This window comes from Neovison vison, chromosome 4, assembly GCF_020171115.1.
Source record: "Neovison vison isolate M4711 chromosome 4, ASM_NN_V1, whole genome shotgun sequence".
Classification (NCBI taxonomy): Eukaryota; Metazoa; Chordata; class Mammalia; order Carnivora; family Mustelidae; genus Neogale; species Neogale vison.
In genome coordinates this window covers 135863808-135886728 of record NC_058094.1, presented here as the reverse complement: position 1 = coordinate 135886728, position 22921 = coordinate 135863808, and the positions used below count along the sequence as shown (strand labels likewise).

Below are 22921 nucleotides of genomic sequence, written 5' to 3'. Positions count from 1 at the left end.
AGTGGCCTGGATCTGTCTTGTGTACACCCTCTAGGGCCCTGCTCCCCTCGCCTTCCCTCTCTCCCCGTCCCTTCCCCTTTCACTATCCCTCCCCCACTCTCTCTCTCTGCTCCAACCCTTTCCCAGCATCCCCCATCCCTTGCCCATCTCAAGTTGGCAGGGGTGGGGGGGTGGGGGGGGCGCATCTCTGCTGCTTCCTCCCTGCCCTCCGCCCTAGCTGCTGACAGCCACGCTATCCCGGGGCTGGTTCCCTCACCCTCTTGGTGTCTCCAGCACCCAGCAAGGGCTCAATAAAATAAGCCACTTCAGAAGTAAAGGCTGTTAAGTTTAGTTCAGGTGAAGTTTTGTGGTCTGGTTGTTGTAACAGGCTGGGAATTTGGCCTGGGAGCCTGGGGTTGTCCCCCCGGCTCTGTGTGTGTGTGTGTGTGTGTGTGTATCTAACTCACCTGCACCACAGGCCGGCAGCCCACTGTCACAGGCCCATACGGGCCGCAGTGTGTGCACTGACCATCACAGGGGCCCCCAGGCTGCATCCGTACCAGGCCCCCACAGGCCCCCATTTCCCTCGCTCCTAGCTGCAGCCCTGCACCTACAGCCTCCCTACAAACACTCGGGCACTCACTCCACTATTATTCACTCCCTACGTGGGATCGCACCCTGCAGCGGTCCACCATCTAGACCGAGCCAGTGCGGTCTCCCTGAACACCTGTCCTCACCCACCCGTGGTTTCTGAATGGCTCGGATCCCACTACCTAATTTGGACACGATTTATTCATGATATTCTGTGCTTTTTCCTTCACAAAAAAGCATTTTTCCCATCGCTACGTGGTAGAATAATGACCAGTTTAATACGTAAGTTCCACATACATGTAATCTCTTAGCATACCATGCCCCACCAGGCACACACTTGCCAGGAGCTTCTGGAGCTGGAGCTCGGGCACTGGTCCCTCAGTTGGGACAGTGGGTTTGGGGGAGGTGTGGCTAGGCTTGAAGCTGGGTCTCCGACTCCTGGGTCAGCCTCTCTGTCCTGGTTTGAGCAGTCTGTCCCACTGAGCGTAAGGCCAGCAGGGTTGGGGGACCTGTGCCCGGTTCCCTGTGAGCTGCCTGAGCCTGGGACCCTGACAGCCAGACCCTCTCATCAGGCCACTTGGCCCCGACTGTCCTGGTCTGATGACAGTCCGGCTGTGGGGGCCCACCAGGGGCTGCTGGGCTGGGGCAAGCTCTTCCCCCCGGGGGCCAGGTCAGAATCACCCGCACCCCAGAATCTGGCCAACATCCCATGCGGGGCTCTGGGCCTCCTGATTCTGGGCATCAACAGTCTGCCAGACGGGGCTAGCCCTGAACTAAGACCCAGTGCCCGGGGTGGGAGCCAGGCTTCCTGAGAACCCTACATGTGCGCTTTCTTCTGGGCCCACTGAGGCCGATGCCACGTGGGGGGGGAACTGCACTCAAGTGGGTTTCAGGTATTCACGGGCGGCGTTTGGGTGCAGGGCCAGAGTTAGGAGCAAGGGAGATGGGGGCCCTCGCTGGCATTAGCACCCTGCTCCTCCCTCCGAGGAAGAACTCTCCCTACCCCAGCCACCATGCTTAGTTGTGATAATTTGGGGCGGGAATTACTAGAGAGCCCAGGCCCCATTCCTGGCACGCAGAACCCGCTCCGTGGGTGGTGACAGCCACAGGCACGAATGATAAGAACGAGTGCTCGGGGCGGGGGTCTGGCAGAGCACCGTGGAGTGCGTCCTGGCTCCCCGGCTCACGAGCTCACCTCACCCTAGAACCACCAGCACCCGTGATCTAAAACCACTCCAGGGTGCTGGATGGCCCAGCCTCTAGGCTCGTGTCTCCCCAGAGAGAACATGGACTGCGCTGGCTCGTCAGGGAGAGAACCAGCCCGGGGGAGCCCTCTTACCCCTGCTGTGCAGATGCCAGCCCGCGAGCGACGCAGCAGGAGGGAGCAGCAGGCTGTCGAGCTCTGGATGCCAACGAGGAAGGCGAGCTTCAGCGTCAAGAGGAACAAAAGGGTCCCCTGGAGCCAGGTCACCCTCTGAGACGGAAGGACAGGGCAGGTCGGCATGTCCCCCCCAGCTCCGGAGGGTACGCAGACGCAGGCACGCCGGACCCCACTCACTGTCACCCCACAGTGACCCCTGGACAGGACTGCCCTGTCCACATCGGTGAGAAGATCATGGACAGAATGTGTACCACCCCTTCCTGAGGCCAGGCCCAGCCCTCTGTAACCTGCTAAGTGTGCCCAGAGATGGGGTGTGCCGGCCAGCAGCCTGCGGTTCCCTGAGCCCAGCAAGGGAAAGCCAGGCACGGCCAAGCCGGAATCCCGCTGGAAGAAAGAGGCCGAGGGACACCAGGGCACAGAGACAGGCAGACCCGGAGCCCGCCATCTGTCCCGGGGAGCAGCCGCCCGATGTGGGTGAAGTGTCACACCTCTCTCCCTCCCGGAGCCTCCAGCCTTGAGGACGGACAGACAATGAGCCAAGTTATCACAACGCAGGTCCTAGCGGAGGCTGGTTAGCACCATGAGGATGGGTGACATTTCACCGAGACATGAATGCCGGGAAGGGGTGCACTGGGCTGGGTCGGCTCCTCTGGTGGACCCCATTCCGGTGGGGCTCAGTCCCCGCTTCATGCCGCACCTGTCCCCATGGCAGGACCGGCTCACACCACCCACCGCTGGGATAGCCGCAGAAGGAAGAGAGGACAGACCTGACGTGTCTGAGTCCGGCTGTGCCTCCTTTACGCCTCCTCCACACCTGTTCCCTCCCCCACTCAGGGTCCCGGGGAGTCACTGAGCACCTCCATGTTCTGAGTCATGCTGCCCACAGAACACACACTCCTGCCTCCCCACCCCCGCAACACGGATTCAGCCCTTCCCTGTCCCGCTCTCCCTCGTCCTCGAGCTCAGAGCATTTTCTCAGTATGGAATAAATCCCTTGTCTGGAACTTTCTAGAATGTGTATGACCTCTTCCTTTGGACAGTGTCGCAGGGCGTGGACCACCAGGATGCCCTGCCTTACCTGATTCCACGAGGCTGCAAGGCTGAGGTCTGTAAATCCTTGGAAATGTCCTCTGCGGAAGTGGTCCATCACGTCCTCAGTGAGCGTGGTCAGGTGGCTGGAGGCTGCGTGGCAGGCGAGGTTGGCTCCCAGGATGGCAAGCTACAGCAGGGAGAGGCAAAGAGCCTCAGGGCACTGGGGAGGGCCCACGGGCCCCCCACGGCTCAGGGCGCAACATCAGGGTGCAAGCAGGGAGGGGACAGTGATCTCGTGCTGTCGGTCATGAACGCGACCGCAGGGGAGACAGCAAGGCGGCTGGAGTCAGCCAGGGCATAAGCAGGATCGTGTCCAGGTGCGGACGTGGCTGTCCCTGCTTTCCTCACGGCAGAGGACGGCAGTGGCTACCTGCAGCCAGTTCCCTGGTTTGCGCCAGTATCTGCGGACGCCGTCCTCGGCCAGGCTGCAGACTTGCAAGCAGACGTGAGTCAGGCTGAGCAGCAGGAAGGCCAGCTGGTGGAGGGAACGACCGCAGAGCACCCAGAAGGACCCAGAGCGCCCGTGCTTTCCCGAGCCCCGCACTCCCGGCTGCCTCCCCGCCGGCCCCTCCTGTGGAGACGCAGCACGAGCCGTCTCCGGCTCTGCAGGGCGCGGGCGCTAAGCCTGCTCCCCCCGGGCACCTGCTCCCGCAGAGCCGCCCGCCAGTCTCCGGGCCAGGCGTGAGGGACGCGGGTGAGCTCACTGCAGGCCCCGTGCACAGGCAGACCCTCAGCGCCACCCATCAGGGTCCTCCCCGCCCGTCCTCAACCGGCTCCAAAGAACGACTTTTCCCACATTCGTGAAACACATATCATGGGCTCCCTGGCCGCACCGAGCTCTCACATCAGGACTTCCCGGAAGCTCTAATGCTTCTCTTGGCCTCGATGAGCTGCGCGTTCCTGCTTGCCTGCGTTCACTCGCTCAGAGCGCCAGCAGCAAGCAGAAGCTCAGTGAGGGTCGGGGCAGGTCAGCCCTGCTTGGCTTCCCTGGACCCTCCCGGTTGACACTTTGAGGCTAATAAAGCCACTTTTCAGGACGCTGCTCCGTCCCTCTGGGGAGCAGTGCTGGCCTGGGCCGAAGTTCAGGTCAGAACAGAGAGAGGCTGATGGTACTGAGTGCCAGGCTCTGCGTCCTTGTGGGTCTGGGTGGAGGTGGGGGGCAGGCCGCAGGGGGAGCCCCGGGATCCGCGTGCAGGGGAGGGGCGGGAGGACCCACCTCGGGAAGCGTGGGGCTGGACCACAGGGCCGAGTCACTGTCGAAGACAGCCAGCGACTGCACCAGCGGGGACAGGGCCAGGTCCCCCGTGGGCAGCAGCTCGGCGTGCAGGGACACGCTGGACAGGAGTCTAGTGGGAGGATTGTAGAGAGTGAAGTGCACAGACACGGCTCTGGTGCTGCGGTCGATCCACCCGCGGGCCCGGAGGCCGCTCAGGGCTGCATGCGCTGCCAGCCTGCAAAGAGCAGCAGGTCGGGGCAAGGCCTGCACGGAGCCCCCACCCCCAGCCTCGCACCCCAGGCCCCTGAGGCTGCCCGGGCTCCTGGGGCTGGACAGACACACGTGGGCGCATCCCCCATCCTTGCCCAGGACCCTGAGGCTGGGGCGCCCCCAGGAGGGAGGCCCTCCATCTCTCATGGGCACGACTCGGGGAGACGTGACCACCTCTGTCTGCGAGGCCTCTAGAACCTTCTTGTATCTTTTCCTGCTGTGGACTCGCTCTGCTGTTGGAAAGGAGTTCCCGCTGACCTGTCCGTGTTTGGTAACAATGAAAGGGTCTCGCTCCTGTGTTGCCGGCTTCACTCGGAGACATCCATCATCTGCTGCAGGGCCCCTGTCACCCTCACCCAGTCCACCCCCACACAGGTCGTGCGCTGCCACAGCTGCCAGGGCCCGGGCCACCCACCAGGGCCTGTAGCTGCAGCTCAGGGCTCGTCAGCACAGCGCCGGACCGAGGTGGGGCTGCCCTCCCTCGCGGAGCCCTAAGAGCACCAGGAGGCCCCGTGAGCATCTGCTCAGCACCAAGCCAGCGGGGACAAGTGTCCTTTAGGTCCCTGGACCTCTAGGCCTCAGGCAGACTCTAGAGGAACATTCAGCTTGTTCCTTCCTGTGCTCAGAGACTGAAGCCCTCTGCCGGCATTGACCTTCCGACACGGCCTCCCTGCGCTGGGCCTCACTCCCCTCCTCTGCGGTGAGAACACACCTGCCCTTGCCCTGGGAAGGGTTTGCTGCCAGCACCGGGCTGCACAGCGAGCCAGGGACCGGCAGGCTGGACGGAGCCGACCTCTGAATCCCACTGACCTGGTGCGGCCCAGGCTGAGCTCCCAGGACTCCCTGGCCCCACAGTCTCCGGGGCCGCTTGGGGCCACTCTTTGGGTGGCAGGATCTGTCGCGGAGGGGATGTCGGGGCTCCCAGCTTTGGGGTCACGTGGGGGAGGACAGTCCTCTGTAAGCGCTGAAGCTGGGCCGGGAGGCTGAAGGAGAGACCGACAGTCAGAAGGAGAAGCGGACGCTCACTTCAGAGTCAGCCCTGTGGCCTGGGGGGTCCAAGGCTGGCCACCCGTGGCCCCTGCTCCCTCAAAGCCCCTTCATTGTCCCTGGGCTCCAGCTGAGCCCGAAGGATCAGGGCTCCAGCCAGCACCTGAGCTGTACACCTGTCCGGGCTTGGACGTCAGAAGGGCTCCGTCTTGGAAGGACGAGGGTGAGATGCCCGCCGTCCAGCAGCCCCTCCCACCCAGGAGGAGATGCGAGAATCTTGGTTAGGAGTACTTTCAGGATTTTAGATAGGGATGTCCTGGTTTCCCACAGCGTGCTTGGACTGGCAGAGGGCACGGGAAAGGTTTGGCTATCCCAGATCCCGGCCACGGAGGATTTCGAGTCACAGCCAGGGTCCCGGGGAGGGTTCCAGCGGTCTGCGGCCTTCCCACCCGATGTGTCCAAGGTTATTTTAACTCTCACTGTATTTCACAGAGAACAAACTGTGGTCACCAGCGGGGATGGAGACGTGATGAGCAGCAGGTGACACACAGAAGGGCTACATCGGTGTCGCATGCACCTGAGACTTACGTAACCCGGTGTGTCCAATCTGCTTCACTAAAAGTGCACACGGGGCGGGATACACACAGGGTGAGCCCCGGGGGATACGCACCCGCACAGAGCCGGGCGGGGAGCGGCGTACCTCGCCCGCGTCGCCGGAAGCCTCCCTCTGCTGCCGGATCAGCACGGCGCCCAGCACGGAGCACTTCCCGCCAAGGGCTCCCGGCTGGAGGAGAAAGGGACACGTGAGACTGCTGGACAGACGGCGCAGCTGGAACGTGCCGCTCACTGTGCTGGGACAGCCTCAGCTCAGATGTCAGGACGGTCCCCCCTGCCCTGCTGCAAACCCCCCACCGCCTTGAAGAGCATTCTGAGGAGGACACGGCTTCCTCGCGCTCTCTGGACAGAACCTGAAGCGTCACTTTGTGTCTTTTTCTAGAGTGTGTTGGGCGCTATCGCATGCGGCTGCACGCCACAACAGAAGTGGCATCAGAAGGAACGCGGACCCTGAACATGGGTTCTCGTGGCCCAGATCCACAGAAATGTGTATGTCCTTCGAGAAAGACAGGAAGGCGCTGTAGGTGCCTTTTCTCCCCCTCGGGATTCTCTTAATGACATTTTCTTGTCTCCGGCTTTCTTGTAAGAACACAGCGCAGGACGCAGCTGGTACACAAAACAACTGGGCACTCGGGGAGCTCGTGGCCCACGGTCGGCTGGTTCGAGCTCAGCTCTGGGGGAGTCAAAAATGATACGGGGAATTTCGACTGCCGGGCCGGGGGGGGGGACTACTAACCCCATGCTCTTCAAGGGTCGACTGTGTGGTGTTTGAGGAATGCAACACAAAGTCATTTTATTTTTTTAAAACAAGGAAGAAAATGAAAAATAAGCAGGGAATTGGGTTATTCTAGGAAATGCAGATTCCTGGCAATTTTTTCTCAGAATTTGGGGAAATTCTGGACAGGAGATTCTCCTGTCTCCTGGCAGTTTCCTGGATGCTCCCCCCGTCCCGGGGTGTCCTGTGCCCCGTGTTGCAGCGTTTTGCATAGTGATCTAGCCCTCTGTCCCCACTGGCCATGTCCCGCGCGACCTGGCAGCTGACGTGCAGCTGGGGCGGGTGTGCGGGGACGGGGAAGCAGCGGGAAGCAGCCGCTGGCCCACCGCCTCCCGGCCATTCAAGAGTACACGCAGTGGGGGTGCCTGGGGACACAGCTGGTGGCGTGTCCAACTCTTGGGTATCGGCTCAGGTCGCGATGTCAGGGTCGTGAGGTCGAGCCCCGCATGTCGGGCTCTGAGCTTAGCAAGGAAGTCGACTTCTCTCCTCCCGCTCTGCCCCTCCCCCGGCTCGTGCTCTTTCTCTCTGTCTCTCTCAAATCAGTCGATCCATCTTGGAAAGAGAGAGCGCATGTGGCGTTGCCGGTCCGGCATTCCGGCATCCCTGTCCCTCTGGGGCCCGCTGCCGCCAGGACCCCGTGCGGAGAGCAGACGGAAGCCCACCTGAGCGCCCGGCGGGCCGGCGGTGGGGGCGCCTGTCCCGTGCAGGCCGTCCAGCAGAGTGGTCAGACTCCAGACCCACCAGTCCCCCACACTCCTCAGGCCTCCGGAGGCGCTCCCGGCTCCCCTGAACACGAGAGCGGAGACAACAAGTGATCTTTCTCTCACGAGTCAGAGGCACCTGCGGGCGTGAAGGCAGAGCCATGAGCAGTAGGAGGTACCATGCGACCCTGGGGAGCCCTCTGCTCCCCTGAGTCATATTGCGGGAAAGCTGTGACCAGTTCGGAGAAGATCTAAACCCCAGCCATCCAAGAACACAATTTTCATCGTCCTGCCTCATCCTGCCACCCAGTCTCGACCCCCACCCACAGAACACGGCGACAGCGAGCTCTTCCAACGCCAGGCTGGTCTCATGAAACAGATGTGAGCGCAAGGAGGGCCGTCCAAGGCTCCTGAGTCGCTGCCGCCCACCCCCCGGCTCCACACCCAGTGGCTGTGGCCGTAGCGTGGAGCGGACCGTGGTGGGAAGGTGTGACAGCTGGGGGCTGTCGCTCCCCAGAGCCCGCATTCCACTTACCACCGCAGCTCAGAGACTGTCCCAGCGAGGGACTGGGAGTTACGATGTTGCTGACGGACGCAGATTTTAGAGACCCTCAGGAAGTGCTTTAAAACCTAACAGTCATGGGGCGCCTGGGTGGCTCAGTGGGTTAAAGCCTCTGCCTTCGGCTCAGGTCATGGTCTCAGGGTCCTGGGATCGAGCCCCGCATCAGGCTCCCTGCTCAGCAGGGAGCCTGTTTCCCCACCTCTCTCTCTGCCTGCCTCTCTGTCTACTTGTGATCTCTGTCTATCAAATAAATAAATGAATAAGCCTTAAAAAAAAAAAAAAAACCTGACAGTCATGACAGAAACTGGACAATATAAAAGGGAAAGGAAAGGATACTTCTTCCGAGAGGAAGAAGTGTCCTGTTAGTGACCTGTTAGCGCTATGTCACTGGTGCATAGATTAACAGAGAAGCGAATCATGTCCACCAACACTGGCATGTGCCCCAAATACGTTCAAACACGTCTGTGGCACATGGAAGGAAGTCTGGTGAGCCAGCGTATCTCACTGATTCTATCTCCTTACAGACTCACCGCACCTGACTTCTATCGTTCCCTCGGTTCGTCCACTTTCCGAGCCTAATCCAAGCTGAACCTTTATACGGTGCTGGTTATCAGCTCCGATCATGGATCAAAACCCTAGTAGAACCACAATTTGGAGGGACTGCTATCACTTCCTGGCATTCACTCCCCATTGGGATGACATTGAAGAAACAGAGGCTTCAAGAAAGACTGAGATGTGGGGGCACCTTGGGGCTCAATCAGTTGAGCATCGACTCTTGGTTTCAGCTCAGGTCACGATCTCAGGGTCCTGGGATCGAGCCCCACATCTGCCCTCAGTGCAGAGTTTGCTTGTCCCTCTCCCTCTGCTCCTCCCCAACCTACCAAGCATTCTCTCTCTGTGTCTCTAAAATAGATAAACATTTTAAGGGAAAGAATGGAAAGACCTGCATGTGACCAGAGACAGCTGTCACACGCCCAGACTGTGCACAACTCACGCCTCGTTCTCAACACATGCGGAGAGCAGAGAATGAGCCAAACCGTTCAAGAATGTTCTCACTCTGCATTAATTAGCTATTAAATAAAAACAGGCCTCCAGAGTGCACGAAATATTGCAAAACTGACTCAGTAGTTCTCTCCCACTCACCGCTCTTGGACAGAGAGACTATCCCGTTTATCGGGGCTTTATTCACTGGTTTGTTTCTGTTTTACTTGGACTTGCATGAAGACTTGACTGACTCCAGAAAGGCTTCAAAGAAAACTCGACTATGACGGAATGGAACATCGCGATCATAGTTCTGGTGACGACCTGAGGAATCTAGCGGCCCAATGGCCTCGCCTTGCAGATGGGGTCACTCAGCCCCGAGTTGGAGGACTTGCCGTGGGGGACTCTGCTCGCAGAACAGAGCACGACAGAGCCCTGGCCCTGAGTCAGACGTGATCCAGCTGAGCATGGTTCTTCCTGGAATCCCGTAAACTCTAAGCCTTGAGACGCTGTCGAAGTTTCAGGATCAGGTACCGGGCGGGGTAAGGGTGGTGGTGGAGAGGGTCCCCCTGAGCATCCCAGTACCAACCGGGACACAGATGCCCCTGCCTGGTGGCCAGCCCACCAGAGGTAGTGGGATTTTGCATCATGCAGGAAATATGGGTCCGTGACACCCGGGGCCAGTGCTGAGCGGTGCCTCCAAGGTGTCTACGGCTCGTGGGAACCGTCGCGCAAATATTATCTCGGCTGGGGCATTTCTGATTTGAGTACCAAGGGGCAACAATTCGCATGAGAAATATGTCAAGTAGCACTGACTCACGAAATACAAGATCAAAAGTAAACGATTGAAGCCAGAAATAGCTCAGCTTGGCCTTTCCCTTTCCAGGGGCGGCCATGCGGTCACGCTGTTTTGCGCATGGTGCCCCCTGGCGGCACAAGCTGTGCTTTGGAGGAAGGGGGCGGCTGGAGAGCTGGCTGAACCCCGGTCCTTCATGCAAAGAACAGCAGTTTCTGCACAAAGAGAGGCAGTTTCGTGGCTACAGTGTTCACCTGCAAGCAGGTGCCTTGCTGTGTCCCACAGAGTGTCCAGACTCACGAACCCGGGCGTCCACTAGTGGTTTCTATCCCTACTTTGCTCACCCAGCATCTCAGCGGTATCAATCACTAGCTCTCACATGGAAGAAAACAAATACACCCTTAAATAGTAGATAAAACCAAACAGATGCGCCAGCCACCCACCTCTGTCCCCCCCAAAGCAGCAGAACTGGAGCGCATCAAATTGAATTACTTAGTCAAGGGCAACATACCCATAGGAAAAAAGACAGTAATGTGTTTTAAAATATTTTTGCAAGAGATGCCTGGGTGGCTCAGTGGGTTAAGTGTCTGTCTTCGGCTCAGGTCATGATCTCAGGACTGGGGGAATTGAGCCCACGTGGGGCTCCCTGCTCAGTGGAGCCTGCTTCTCCCTCTGCCTCTGCGGCTCTGCCTGCTAGTGCACACATGCTCTCTCTCTCTCTCTCTCAGAATAATAAAATCTTTAAAAAATAAAATAAAATAAAATCTTCTCCAGAGAAAGAGAAAGTAAATCTTGGAGTATCGTGTTTTATTTCTGCCTCCTAAACGGTAGTAAAGAATCTGTATGGGGTCCTGTCACGCCCTTCAGAATTCAAAGCCAAACGTCCTGGAAAGAACTACCAGACTGAGTATTTTTGACAGGTGAAACAAAGTCATTTAGTAACCACTGTCAAAAAAAAAAAAAATGCCACCTGAAGTTTCCACCTTGATATGCTTCCTGTCCCAATTTCAGAAAGGCTGAAACATAGAGAAAATTCTGGCAGCGCAAAGTGCTGCCCGTGGTTGCCTCTGCGTGTGACTGTCATTGAGGGTTTTCTGCTTGTTGTTTTTCAGTCCTTCCATATTTACCTACAACAAACATCTGCTACTTTTATTTATTTAATTATTAAGATTTTATTTTATTTGAGAGAGAGTGAGAGGGAGCGCAAGTGGGGGGAGGAGCAGAGAGAGAAGCAGCCTTCCCGCCAAGCAGGGAGCCCAACGTGGGGCTCCATCCCTGGACCCTGGGATCATGACCTGAGCCAAAGGCAGAGGCTTACTCCATGGAACCCCCTGGGCATCCCAGCATCTACTGCTTTTAAAAAGTAGGACGAAACAAATGAGCACTTGAGAAGCGGTGGAGAACTCAAGGGGAATTATCACCACTTGGAATCTTGTGCCATTTCTTGTGAATCGCAAGTCTTTTTTCGAGGAACTTGTAACCTCCAGGCAAAAGCAACCCCAGTAACCTGTCTTAGCGTCTTTGCACTCAGATCCTAACGTGCCTCAAAATATTGTTTCACTATGACCAAAATGAGATGCTTTGAACGTGCCCAAAGTCTGCAAAGAGAGGCTTCCCACGAACTGGGGGGAAACAGTGCCCAAGGCAATTTGACCACTTTTTCCATATTTCCTCTCTGGGACAGTGGCCAAGAGCCTCTGTTTTGCAGAATTAAAACGTCCTGAGGGCGAGGACTCAATGGTCTGGGGGTCCCCTTCTTCTCGGACAGACTGTAGTAGCAGACAGACACAACTGGTTCAAAATAACGAAGTACCCCTCACCCGGAAACCCTGGCCTTCGGGTCCCTCATCAGTGTGTGCTGGCCACGAACAGCTGGTGCCGTGCCCGGGGGTCTGGAGAAGGTAGACAACACATCCTACCTCGTAAACTCACTCCGGATGGCTTGCCCGAGAGAACGTTCGTCCTGGGAGCGCTGCCCACAGAGTATGAACACACGCAGAAGGAGCATGAGGACGCACAGGCAGGTGTCTCTACGAGAAACACATCACACAGTGAGCACCACACGGAGCCTGGGGGTCCAGACCCAGCAAAACAGGTTTCGGAACTGGCTTTTAAATCCTCTTAAGTCCCTGGGTGAACTTTCCTAGAAGGTGTGAACTGTGTGCATTTTCTGCTGCACGTCGCCGTCCAATTTTCCCAGCACCGTTTTTAAAATCCGTTCTCCACCGCGAAGGGCCTCGGTGTCCTGTGAGGAAATCAGCTGAGCGCGTGTGCGCTGACCGACCACCGTTACCGGTGTCTCGGTTACCGTGGCTTCGCTTCGTCGTGACCCTAAAGCCACATAGAGTCAGCCCTCTGGCTTTGTCGTTCTTTTTCCAGAATCGTTTTGGTTATTCTGGTTCTTTTCCATGTAAGTTTTCAGATGAGCTAGCCGACATCTACAGGAAAGTTTGTGGGGCTTTGGTCGGGACTGATCACGTCGGGAGGAACGGGCACCTTAAGACAAGTGTCCCAGAAGATGGGACGTGTGTCTCCATTTCTTTAGCTTTTCTCTGAGATCGTCCATTGGCGTCTTGTGGTTTTTGACATATCAATTCTGCACGTTTTCTTCAATTTAATTAGAATATTCGAGATATTCTACAGATACTATTCATGTCCTCTGGCAAGAGGCTGTCCTGTTTTTCTTGCCTCCGGCAGCGGCTGAGCCTGCGATGTGAGGTTTAATCAGAGTCGGACACAGGGAGCTCCTCACCTTGTTCCTGTTATTTAAAAGCCCACGCTGTCTCGTCACGAGCGCGAGGCCAGGCGTACGAAACCCTGTGAAAGGGTTTCACAGACACCCTTTATGACTTGAGGGCATTTCTTTTCCATTCCCAGTTTGCTGAGATATTTTTCTTTCCCGTAAATGGGTGTTGAATTTTGCCAAATGGTTTCTTCCCCGTCTGTTGAGATGAGCGCAGTTTGCTTACTCGTCCCTCGCACCGTGGACCCGACTCACTGCTTCCTTCCCGCGTCTCCTTTACCCCAAAGGCAGCACTTCCATCTCTACTGGGTCTCGGGGCTTATTTGTTGAGATAACTGCTGTCCCCTCCATCTCTGTGCCCTGCCTCCTAGGGACACAGTGTGTGCTCTCTGGTCAACCGCACGCTGGGACAAGAACGTGGTCAGACTAAGACCAGCCTGTTCGGGGTAGGTTACATTCTTGGTGATCCGTTTCAGTCAGGAGACACATAATATAGAGTTCTTCCTCTCTCCCTCTTTTCCTTTTAAAGATCTCGTTTATTTATTTATTTATGTGTTTGACAGCGAGAGAGCGCACTCAAAGCAGGAGGAGGCAGAGGCAGAGGGAGAAGCAGACTCCCCGCTGAGCGTGGACCCCCCCCCTCCCAATGCAGGGCTCGATCCCAGGACCCTGAGATCACGAGCTGGGCTGAAATCCAGAGTTGGATGCTCTACCATCGGAGCCCCCTGGGCCCCCCAAGGTTATTATAGGGGGTCCTGCCCCGCCTGCCTTGCACCTAGCTCTTCCAGGGTTCTGCTGATGGGCTCCCAGCAGCAGGGGTGCTGGGGGAGCTACGTAAGTCTGTGCCTGTGCGAGGCGCCTGCCAGTCCCCACATGGGACCATGTGGCGTCCCATCTTCTCCGCAGGCTCACTGGCCGCCGCACGGGGACCAGCTTCCAGACTTCGGTACTTTAACTGGCCATCTCTCATCCTACGTGCAAGTGATGTCTACCTTTCTCTTCTCGGTGAGCGGTCCACGTCCTGTTCTAAAGAGGCTGTTGCTCTTTTCCATTTTTCTGGAGCCTCTTTGTATTTGAAGATTAAGCCTTCGTCTGCTACAAATAACTCTTCCTTGTCCACCACTGCTTTTTTACATAACGTATGACGTCATCAATCTCGCACGAGATTTTCTTCTGCAATTTTCATGTCACTAAATCTGCTTTCTCTTGTCATTTCTGGATTCTAAGTCACAGGAGGTTTTCCTCGCCCACAGGTCATACACGGACACACGCGTTCTCCCAGGATGTGTATGGTTTTGTCACGTTTAAATCTTTATTCGTGGGGAATAAGTTTGTGTACATTGGGACAAAAGCATCCACTTGTTCATGTTTTTGCACTCCCCACCCTCATGACTGTTCAGTTATTCCTCATTAAAAACCCCATCTTCTCCCCCAAAGAGCCGGAATAGCCTCTGCGTCACAGACTCGTGTGCCGTAGCCCTTGTACTCAGGTCTGGTTCTGGATTTCCGACCCGCGTCCCAGAGCTGTCCACTGTCCGCGCGCAGAGCTGCACTCCGCAGTGGGGGCCTGGGCTCCAGTGACGGCTGGCAGAGCGAGTCCCCACCGCTCCCCTCCTCGGCGCCCCGCGTCCGGCCTACGGGACTGCGCAACTGACTAGATCCAATCAAGGAAAAGGGGAAGGAAGGAAAGAAAGGTCTCGAGGTCTTTGGTGGGGACTGTGTTGAAGTCAGACACGGATTTGGACAGAGCTTGAGAAGACACGATGTTCACAGGACATTTGTGTGTTTCAGGACCGCGGGCGCTTTCCTGCGGAACTCGTGGGCATTTCCTCTCGTGGTGATGCCGGCGTGTGTTTGCGGTATTTCATTCCTTGGCCGCGGTAAAGAGACTTCTGTCAAGTCCTCTACTGGCTTGCACTGTGTGCATGAAGGACACTGGGTTTTGCATTTTAGTGTCACAACATGTTACGTTCTGTCTGCTTTTCTCATTTTCATTTTTGTAAGATTTTCCGGACTTTTTGGCCCGGCATATGCAGGAGTGGCTTCAGCCTCGCTCCAGATCTGCTGTCTCTGGACCCACTTTCCCTAGGTGTCCCCTTCCCTGCAGCTGGGCCCCACCTGTACACCCTGTCCCCAGGGGCCGCAGGACCAGAGCAAGGCCCGACTGGCCGCCACCCACCTCAGGGCCACCTGTGTCCGGGTCTCTCTTCTCATCCTCTCTCTGACGGTGCTGAGCTGGGCCGCGGACGGCGGACGTGCCCAGCGTAGGCGGCGAGCTCGCTGTCGGGCGGCCAGCATCTGTGGGGACGACAGTGCTGTGAGCTGGGGCCACGGATGGGGGTCGGATGAGGGCGGGGAGCTCCGGCACTCCGGCCAAGCCCAGGGAGCAGCAGCACTGTTCGTGCCCCCGGGGGCTGGGGACAGGGACACTTTGTGTGGGTCACCGACACCAGGCTGGCGGGCAGTGGGCCATGCACAGTGCTTTCCTGGCCCAGGCCAGCTCTGTGGGCAGTCTCACTGCGCGGAAGCCGGTCTGGAGCCATTGGACAACAGCCTGGGTCAGGTGCTTGGGACACCTACAGAATCAGGGACCCTTCGTCCTGGAAAGTCACAGATGCAGAATCCCAGGTCTGGGACCCTCCCCCCTTGAAGCCAATGCACCATCCTGAGTCCTGTGGGGGACAGACACCAGGCTGGATGCCTTGGGAATGTGGGCACTCAGGTGTCAGGATTCAAGGAGTCAGCGGCCGTCCCCTCGGGTCCGCCGGGCTTAGAGACGTGCTGTTCTTAGGAGGTGCGGCGCCGGCCCCACATCAAGGCTGCCCCTTGACAGGCCTCAAAGTTCTCTAAATTATGGCCAAGAATTCTTACTCATTGGCCTCAATAGCTTAAACTAAGCTCCCGTTCTCGATGGTCTGATTTTTCTGGGATGGGGTAGAAGGAAGGAAACGGATCCTGTGCTCACCCACCGCGTCTGTGCACACAAAGGAGCAGAAAAACTAAATCACACCCCAAAACGCCCTTGACTTTGAATCCACAGAGTACGCACAGAGGTGCCAGGCAGGGCTGGGCCGGGGCACGCATCGGGTCTCACCTCGGCCATCTGGTTGGCAGGGTGGGGTATGCGGGAGCTCGCACGCTCCTCCGGCTCCGAGTGCAGGTCTCTGGTGGCCGCGTGCAGGGACTCGGTGAAGAAGTGTGCATCGTCTCTCCTTTTCCAGGCAAAGCCCAGGGCGGCGAGGCCCACCTGGAAGGAGAGGCCCGACGATGCATACACGGTCGCTGCCCCATGTCCTTAGTCATGATCCTACACAAGCTCGTGTCCCCTGCCCGGGATTCCCAGGCCCCCCATTCCCCAAGCTCCGTGTCCTCAAGTGAAAATGGGGTTCAAGAGATGCCCCCCATCCTGGGATGTGTGTGTGGACAGCACGGCACAGGCCTGTCTCCCAGGTTCTCCTCACACTCAGTCAAAGGCGAAGACATGGGATCATGGGTCAGGAACGTGGAGCCCTCCCCCCACTCCCAGGCCCCGCTGATGCACAGTGACCCCGCAGGAGGCCCCCTCCCCCCGCTCACCAGAAGCGGCTGCGTGATGAAAACACAGCACAGCACGGACACCGTCAGCAGGTGCAGCCAGCGCACACACTGATTCGGGTCGAACCTGTCCCCGCAGAGACAACAGCTGTCAGCACCCGCCTGCATGTGCATGGGGACATCGTGCCTGAGGGCCCGGGTGGCAGGTGACAGTGGGGCTGCAGCGGGGAAGGGGCCTTGGAGCTGGCCATCCTGTCGTTCTGCCCAATGTCGGGGGAGATCTGTTAGGAGGGGTCCGGTGGGATGTCACCCCCGTGAAGCTGCTGAGCATGGAAGAGAAAGGAAAAGCCAGCACAGGGACATGGAGAGCACGGAGTGGGTAGGGGCAGCGGGGTGGGGGGCGTCAGTTATAATAATGACAATAAAGTTTGCATCTGCAGAGCACTGAGCAGGTGCCAGGCGGCGAGGACGGAGGGTTTCAGTAGCTCCTCCTAAAACCTTGTGGATTTTCCCATTTCCCAGCTGAGAAAATGGGAATCATTGTACCAGCACACCTGGCCCAGAGCACAGTGTCTCGGTAGCTCTGCAGCGGTGTTCCCTTCTCCCCGGCCTCTCATCCACTGGGACTCCGTCCAGGCCAGACTGCTGTCGCAGAGCTGGCCGGGCCCAGTGGCCCTTTGGGGTTTGTACACGAATTCCTCATCCCCAGGGCCATGGGAGGGAGAAATGAGGACCAAAATTGCAATAGCCCATCTGGGCCCACACATTGCATTACCAGAAACACCTGGAGGTTTTTGCTAAGTCCAGACTCTCGGGTCCAGACTCGGGGACATCTGAAAACCGTGACTGGTTACCTGTATCCTAGAAGTGCTGTCCCTACGCCACAGGCCACGGAGACCATCCCGCAAACGGCCCACACTGCGGATGCTGACCAAGGCAGCAGCACCCGTAGCCACCGGAGAGCAGCAAGTCCTCCAAGCCCGCTGTCGGGGGCTAAGGGAGATCAGGAAGAGGCACATGTAAGAGACCTCATCACTTCCGTCCACCTGAGTGTGGTTGTTGATTCTGTCAGTGGGCCTGGGCGTGGGTGTGCAGACATTGGGTGACTGGTATTCTGGGCGCGTTCGTGAGGGGGTTTCTAGGGAGATGAACATGTAAATGGCTGGACAGAGGAAGGCGGGCTGCCTGCCCAGTGTGGGTGAGCCTCATCCAATTAGGTGAAGGCTGGTATACAAGAAACGGCCAACCTTCCAGAGGAAGAGAGAGTTCCTCCTGCCTGAGGGCTTTTGAGCAGAACACCTGCCTTCTCCTGTCTTGGGACTTGAACTGAAACAATGGTGCTCCTGGGTCTCCAGCTTGTGGACCGTGGGGCCTTCAGACCCACCCGCCCCCGTGAGCGAGCGAGCCGGTTCCTTATACGTACACACGCGTCCTTCCCACACCCTGTACCCGGTGCCACAGACTCGCAATTCTGCGCAGAGCAGCCAGGTCTACACAGCAGCGACACGGCTGCGTGTAGCAACCACCCTCCCTGGCCTGGATGGAAAGGGGCCTCACTTCCTCACGTCCTCAGGGCAGAGCGCTTTTCACACACCGTGTCCTCCATCAGCCCGATGGCACAGTCCGGGCCACAGGTTAGAGTTTCTACTGTGTGCGTGAAGGAGACAGAGTGAGGAGTGGGGAGGAAGGGGAGGGGTTGGGGGGGCAGGGGGGGGGGGAGTCAGGGAGGGGGAATGGGGGAGCAAGGGAGGAGGGGGAAGTGCTGAGGGGGAGGAGGGGGAGGGGCTGAGGGGGAGGAGGGGGAGGAGTAGGGAGGAGAGGGAAGAGAAAAGGGGGAGGAGAGGAGGAGGAAGGGTGAGAATGGGGGGAGGACAGGACCAGAGCAGAGAGGAGGGGGAGGGAGGAGCAGGGGGAGGGGAGGACAGCACACAGAGGAGGGACCATGTGGGCAGCTGCGGCCTCTTACAGGCTCCGCTGGGTAAGTCCCCCTGGGGTTGACACATGATCAGAGGGTCCCCGCCTGTTTTCACGTCTTCAAGAGGAAGTCATGGAGCCCCGCTTTCTCAGGCGGTGCCTCCAATAGGAAGATGTCCCAGGGCCCGTCTGGAGGCAGAAGGCGGTTAGCTGACACAGACTCGGGAGCACCCGCTGGTGGGGGGAACGCCAGGCAAGGCGCTGTCCTGTCTTGAGGACCTCCCCCATGTCCGGTCAGTGGGGCATGAGCCTTTGTACTCTTCCACCCCCTACCCTGGCCGGGCATGGGTGTGGGGTGCTATCCCCAGGGCGTGTGCCCTCCTCATTCCACCAGTCCCAGCATTGCAGGACACCAGTCCCAGGCCCCATCCGCACATGGAAACCAGGGCATTTATACCGCACACCCCAGTGCATGGGGTGCTGTGAGGGTCAGCCCAGCCACACCCAGCTGCCTCTGCTGCCCTTGCCACCTTGCCAACCACGGTCCACGGAGCAGTGTCCACGGTCAGTGCCAAACCTGGGTGACCAGGAGCCGGGAAGTACGCGGCTCATGCACCTGCAGCCCTGCGCCCCGCAGCCATGCACACCTGCCCTGCCAGGCCCCGGACAGCCCCCCCAGACAGCACTGACCGGAGGCTTAGCCGCCCCCTAGGGGCCCCATCCCCGCAGGTTCTCCACTGAACTACTGGCTCATCCGAAGCTGTTGCGAGTCACGCTGCTCCACAGTAACTGAAGCCTATTCCTGACCTTTTCAAGACGTGAGCAAACCCACGTGCATATACAGCAGAAACAGTCAGGACTTGGGAACAGAACCATGGCTGTTTTGGACGGGCTTGGTGTCATGTGACCAGAGCGTCCGGCCTCATTGGGCTCAGCTCCTGCTGGGTGACCCCTACATCTCCCAGGGGCCAAGGACGCAGAACGGGCCCAGCATTGTACCCAACGTCACCTTGCACACGGAGAACGCTGTGGGTCCCCTTCTCCCTTGGAGCCTGCTGGCCGGGGTCAGCTCTGCGGGCCCCCTGCTCTGGGGATGGAGAGCCCGCACTTTGGCCACCTGCTGCCCTCCCATGGGCTCTGGCGTGCCCCGAGAGACCCTGACCCTGGAAGAGACAATGTCGGGGTGAGGTTAAAACCTCGGTGCCCGCAGTTCCCTTGCCATATTGTGTCCTCCGTGGCACGGCTTGCAAGCTTTCTTAGGAGCTGGGCCGCGACCTCCATGAGCCTCAGGCTGGGGAAGGTTCTGGGGAGGAGGAGCGGGCCATCCTGGGACCAGCTCACTCGCATCTGTAGAGGGTGGCGGGGTGCCCGCAGGCAAGGACGGGATGGCTGCGGCCAACAGGGATGCCACCTGCCCTCTGGGAGGCCGACCTGGACCCGCCAGCGCAGGGCTTGGGCAAGGCTCACCGTGGCAGGGCAGAGAGGCGGCCCCGCACAGGGAGCAGAGGGGACCGAGGCCTGCACAAGCGGGAGCTCTCAGTGGGGAGGCAGAGATTGGAAGGCACAAGGACCACATGTCCCCCAAACATCAGGACAGACCAGCAACCGCACCCCTCTTGCATGGCCTCCGCTGGGGCTCCTGACAGCGGACCTCGAGCTCCCTGGGGAATGGGTCCATCTCTCTGCAGGATCCGCCCTGCTCAGGGTCTCCGCGCTGGGCCTGACCAGCTGCGTCCAGGCCACGGCCGAGGGACACACAGAGAAACAGAGACACAGAGACACAGAGACGCAGAGGCACAGAGGAGACACAGAGACACAGAGAAGCAGAGACACAGAGACAGAGACGCACAGCTGTATTTACCTCTTGCGTCTTGTGGGCGTCTGCCGTCCTCCCGTGGGAGTGAGGGCCTGATTTAAACAAAGTCTGAGTTATGACGTTAAAGCCGGGGTCTAGAGTTCTCTGGGAGACAGCCTCCCTCAGGAAATAGGCCTCCCCGAGACACAGGATGTGGCTGCCAGTGTGGCCCGCCCGCGGGTCATGGGCTGCACGGCCCCTTGCGTGGGCTTTCACGCGGATGGAGTGAAGCTCACTGTCCTCACAGTGAACAGCAGCAAACATGGGGAACGGGAGACCGAGGTATCCTCTGCAGGACGGAGGGCGGAGACTTCACTACTAGCCATTGCTGTGGTTTGTAAACAAACAGGAAACACCTTCCAGGATTTTTCTAAACACACACTCACCCTGAGCTGCCTCGGCCGGCACTCTTCTCAGGGGCAGGCAGGTCTGCGCACGGGATGGCCTGCTGGCTTCCTACAGAAGGAAGGATGCTGCTGGGGACGGGCGTCCTACTGTGTGGAGGACCCGGGCCAGCAGGGCACGTGGGCAGGCCTCCCCGTACCTGGCTGAGCCTCAGGAGCAGTGACAGGAGCTGTGCCCCGGGAGTAGCCAGCAGCGTGCACAGGAGCCCTGTCTGGAAGGACCCAGCGGTGGCATCGGGGGTGCCGAGCACCCATGGGAGCTGTAGGAAGGCAGCAGTGAGGACACGGGGAACGTGTCCGCTGTAGTCACCGAGGTCTTTAACGTAAATGGGTACCCTATGTTTAACCAAAGCCCTGTCTCCCTGAACCCTCGGAAATAATGGAAACGTACAAGGAATCCTTCTGTTTTTCTAAAATACACATCTCTCCAGGTTGAACGAACGTGTGCTGCGTGCCCACTTCCTGCTGGGCAAGCTTCCTGCGCCCCTGGCTGAGTCCTTGCCACGATCTGATGAGAAGGCGTCCGTGTCCCGGACACATTCTATGTCCCCAGCATGAGCAGAGAAGATCAGACAAAGGGTCGACCCCAGAGGGGAGGGCAAGTTCAGGACCTCGGCCCATTCCTGTCCCAGCCGACCCTGCCTTTCAAATTCTTGCTGCCTGGATAGATTTATCTGGCCAGAGGAGTTTTTAAATTTAAAATAACTGCCAACTTTAGAAAAAAAAAAAAATCCAGGAGTGTGCTCTGGGGACAGTCCAGACTGCTCACTCCGGAGAAGTCACTGTCAGTGGCACCAGGAGGGCGCGAGCTCTGCGGCAGGGATCACGGAGGGAGGCCTGTGTCGGCCCCACCCTGAGCCCCCCCGCCCAGCAGCCCCTGCCCCCAGCTCCATCCAGGCCAGCCTCCCCTCTGTGGCACTCAAGGCACCGGGCTCCCTCCCCCGACTCAGAACCTTTCTGCCAGGACTGTGAGTTTCACTAACGCCGGGGCTGAGAACCTGTCCATGGACGGTCTGGGAAGCGGAAGCCGCTTCCAGGAGAATCCAGGGCCTCCCACCTGCTCTGGTCCTGCGGCCGTGAGCAGGGCGGCGAGACAGGCGTACGTGCACAGCAAGGCGAAGGCCACAGTGAGGCGCGCGGTGTGCGGGAAGCCACTGGGGGACGGCCGGCTGTACACGGAGGTCCAGACGTGGAAATCCTCCAGGTACTCCGTGAACTTGGAATACAAGAGCTGAAACAGACCGGGAGAGAGACGCTGGACCAACGGCAGGAACTCCAGGTGGGCAGTGGTTCTCTGGGCGATGCCACTAGCTTGTCAGCTCTTCGGCGTGTCGCTGGGCCTCCTAGACTCTCACTTGGCACCCTGGACCTGCGCTGGGGCACCTGCGGCTCTGGGACAAACTGTCCCTCCGCCTCTCCCGTCTCACCCCCCAGCATCTTCATGCCCTGCCCCGCGGACCTCCGTCTACAAGCCCTCCCCGTTCCCAGCAAGCTGCCCGCAACACAGGTGATTTTCACTGGACTCTGAGCGCACTGCGGGCCGGGAGCGTGCCTGGCCCTGGGTGTCCTCGGCAGCCCCGTGGCATCGGCCACATGGCGGGCAGCTCGCCACCTACAGAATTGCACTGGGTACAAAAGGTTCAGTTCAACCCGAGGAGTGCTCGGTGCTCAGCGCTGTTCTAGGAAACCCGTGGCGAGCATTAGAACACAGAGGCAAATCCAGGGAAAACAGGTTTAACAAGATGAGGATGTATCTTCGGGATGTGGCTCAGTCGGTGGGGCAACTGCCTTGGGCTCAGGTCATGATCCCAGAGTCCCAGGATTGAGTCCCGCATCAGGCTCCCAGCTCCACGGGGCAGCTGCTTCTCGCTCTGACCTCTCCCCTCTCATGCTCTCCCTCCTTCTCTCTCTCAAATGGATAAATGAAATCTTTAGAATGAATAAAAGAATATATCTTCATCAGTGGACTGGCCAACAGGTGGTTTCCGGACTAACACGTACAGACTTCTCCCCACAAGTTCTCAAGCAAAACAGCTGGAGAAGGAACGCGACTGTTTTGTCCGTCATGGTCGCGCACAGACACTGGTCTGAGGGAAAGTGCCGGCCGAGCCAGGCCCTCGGCTGTGCGGGGCTGAAGACTTCCCACACCGCCCGTGCCCGCGGTCATTGTCTTACTCTGTCGGCAGCGCCCACGTGCTGAGCCTGGCCCTCTCGCCCATGACAGGTGGTGACAGGGACACGCTGGGGAGAAGGATCTGGTGACCTGAGAGGACACCGGCCTTCCCTGGCCTCCGCCCGCCTGAGGCCAGCTGCAAAACTGGGCTCTGGGAACACAAAGTCCCCGTCAGGGTGTCTCTACGACTACAGGAAAGAGAACCACCCTGTCCAGCTGGCACACCCGGCCCTTCAGTGCCGAGTCTACAGAAAAGTCATGGGGACAATTCGCTGGAAAGTGCAAAACGCCTAAGTGTCATCCCGACTGGACCAAACCCTCTCCCAGAAGATGGGGGACGCGCGTAGAGCGA

At 58.6% G+C, this 22921-nt stretch overlaps 1 protein-coding gene across 1 annotated transcript in view; it reads right to left on the bottom strand.

The window, feature by feature from the left end:
• PKD1L1 (polycystin 1 like 1, transient receptor potential channel interacting) overlaps positions 1-22921 on the bottom strand; it is a 77970-nt gene that overhangs the window by 4964 nt on the left and 50085 nt on the right. Inside the window, exons 31-48 of the mRNA XM_044246995.1 lie at positions 21454-21627; positions 20537-20656; positions 20379-20448; positions 19999-20045; positions 19147-19300; positions 17078-17216; positions 16266-16350; positions 15784-15936; positions 14869-14987; positions 11866-11976; positions 7569-7692; positions 6217-6300; positions 5340-5512; positions 4260-4494; positions 3414-3518; positions 3030-3170; positions 1910-2044; positions 447-503 (exon numbers count right to left, since the gene is read on the bottom strand). Of these exons, the coding sequence (XP_044102930.1) occupies positions 447-503; positions 1910-2044; positions 3030-3170; positions 3414-3518; positions 4260-4494; positions 5340-5512; positions 6217-6300; positions 7569-7692; positions 11866-11976; positions 14869-14987; positions 15784-15936; positions 16266-16350; positions 17078-17216; positions 19147-19300; positions 19999-20045; positions 20379-20448; positions 20537-20656; positions 21454-21627 (2226 nt within the window). The remainder of the gene's footprint in view (positions 1-446; positions 504-1909; positions 2045-3029; positions 3171-3413; positions 3519-4259; positions 4495-5339; positions 5513-6216; positions 6301-7568; positions 7693-11865; positions 11977-14868; positions 14988-15783; positions 15937-16265; positions 16351-17077; positions 17217-19146; positions 19301-19998; positions 20046-20378; positions 20449-20536; positions 20657-21453; positions 21628-22921) is intronic.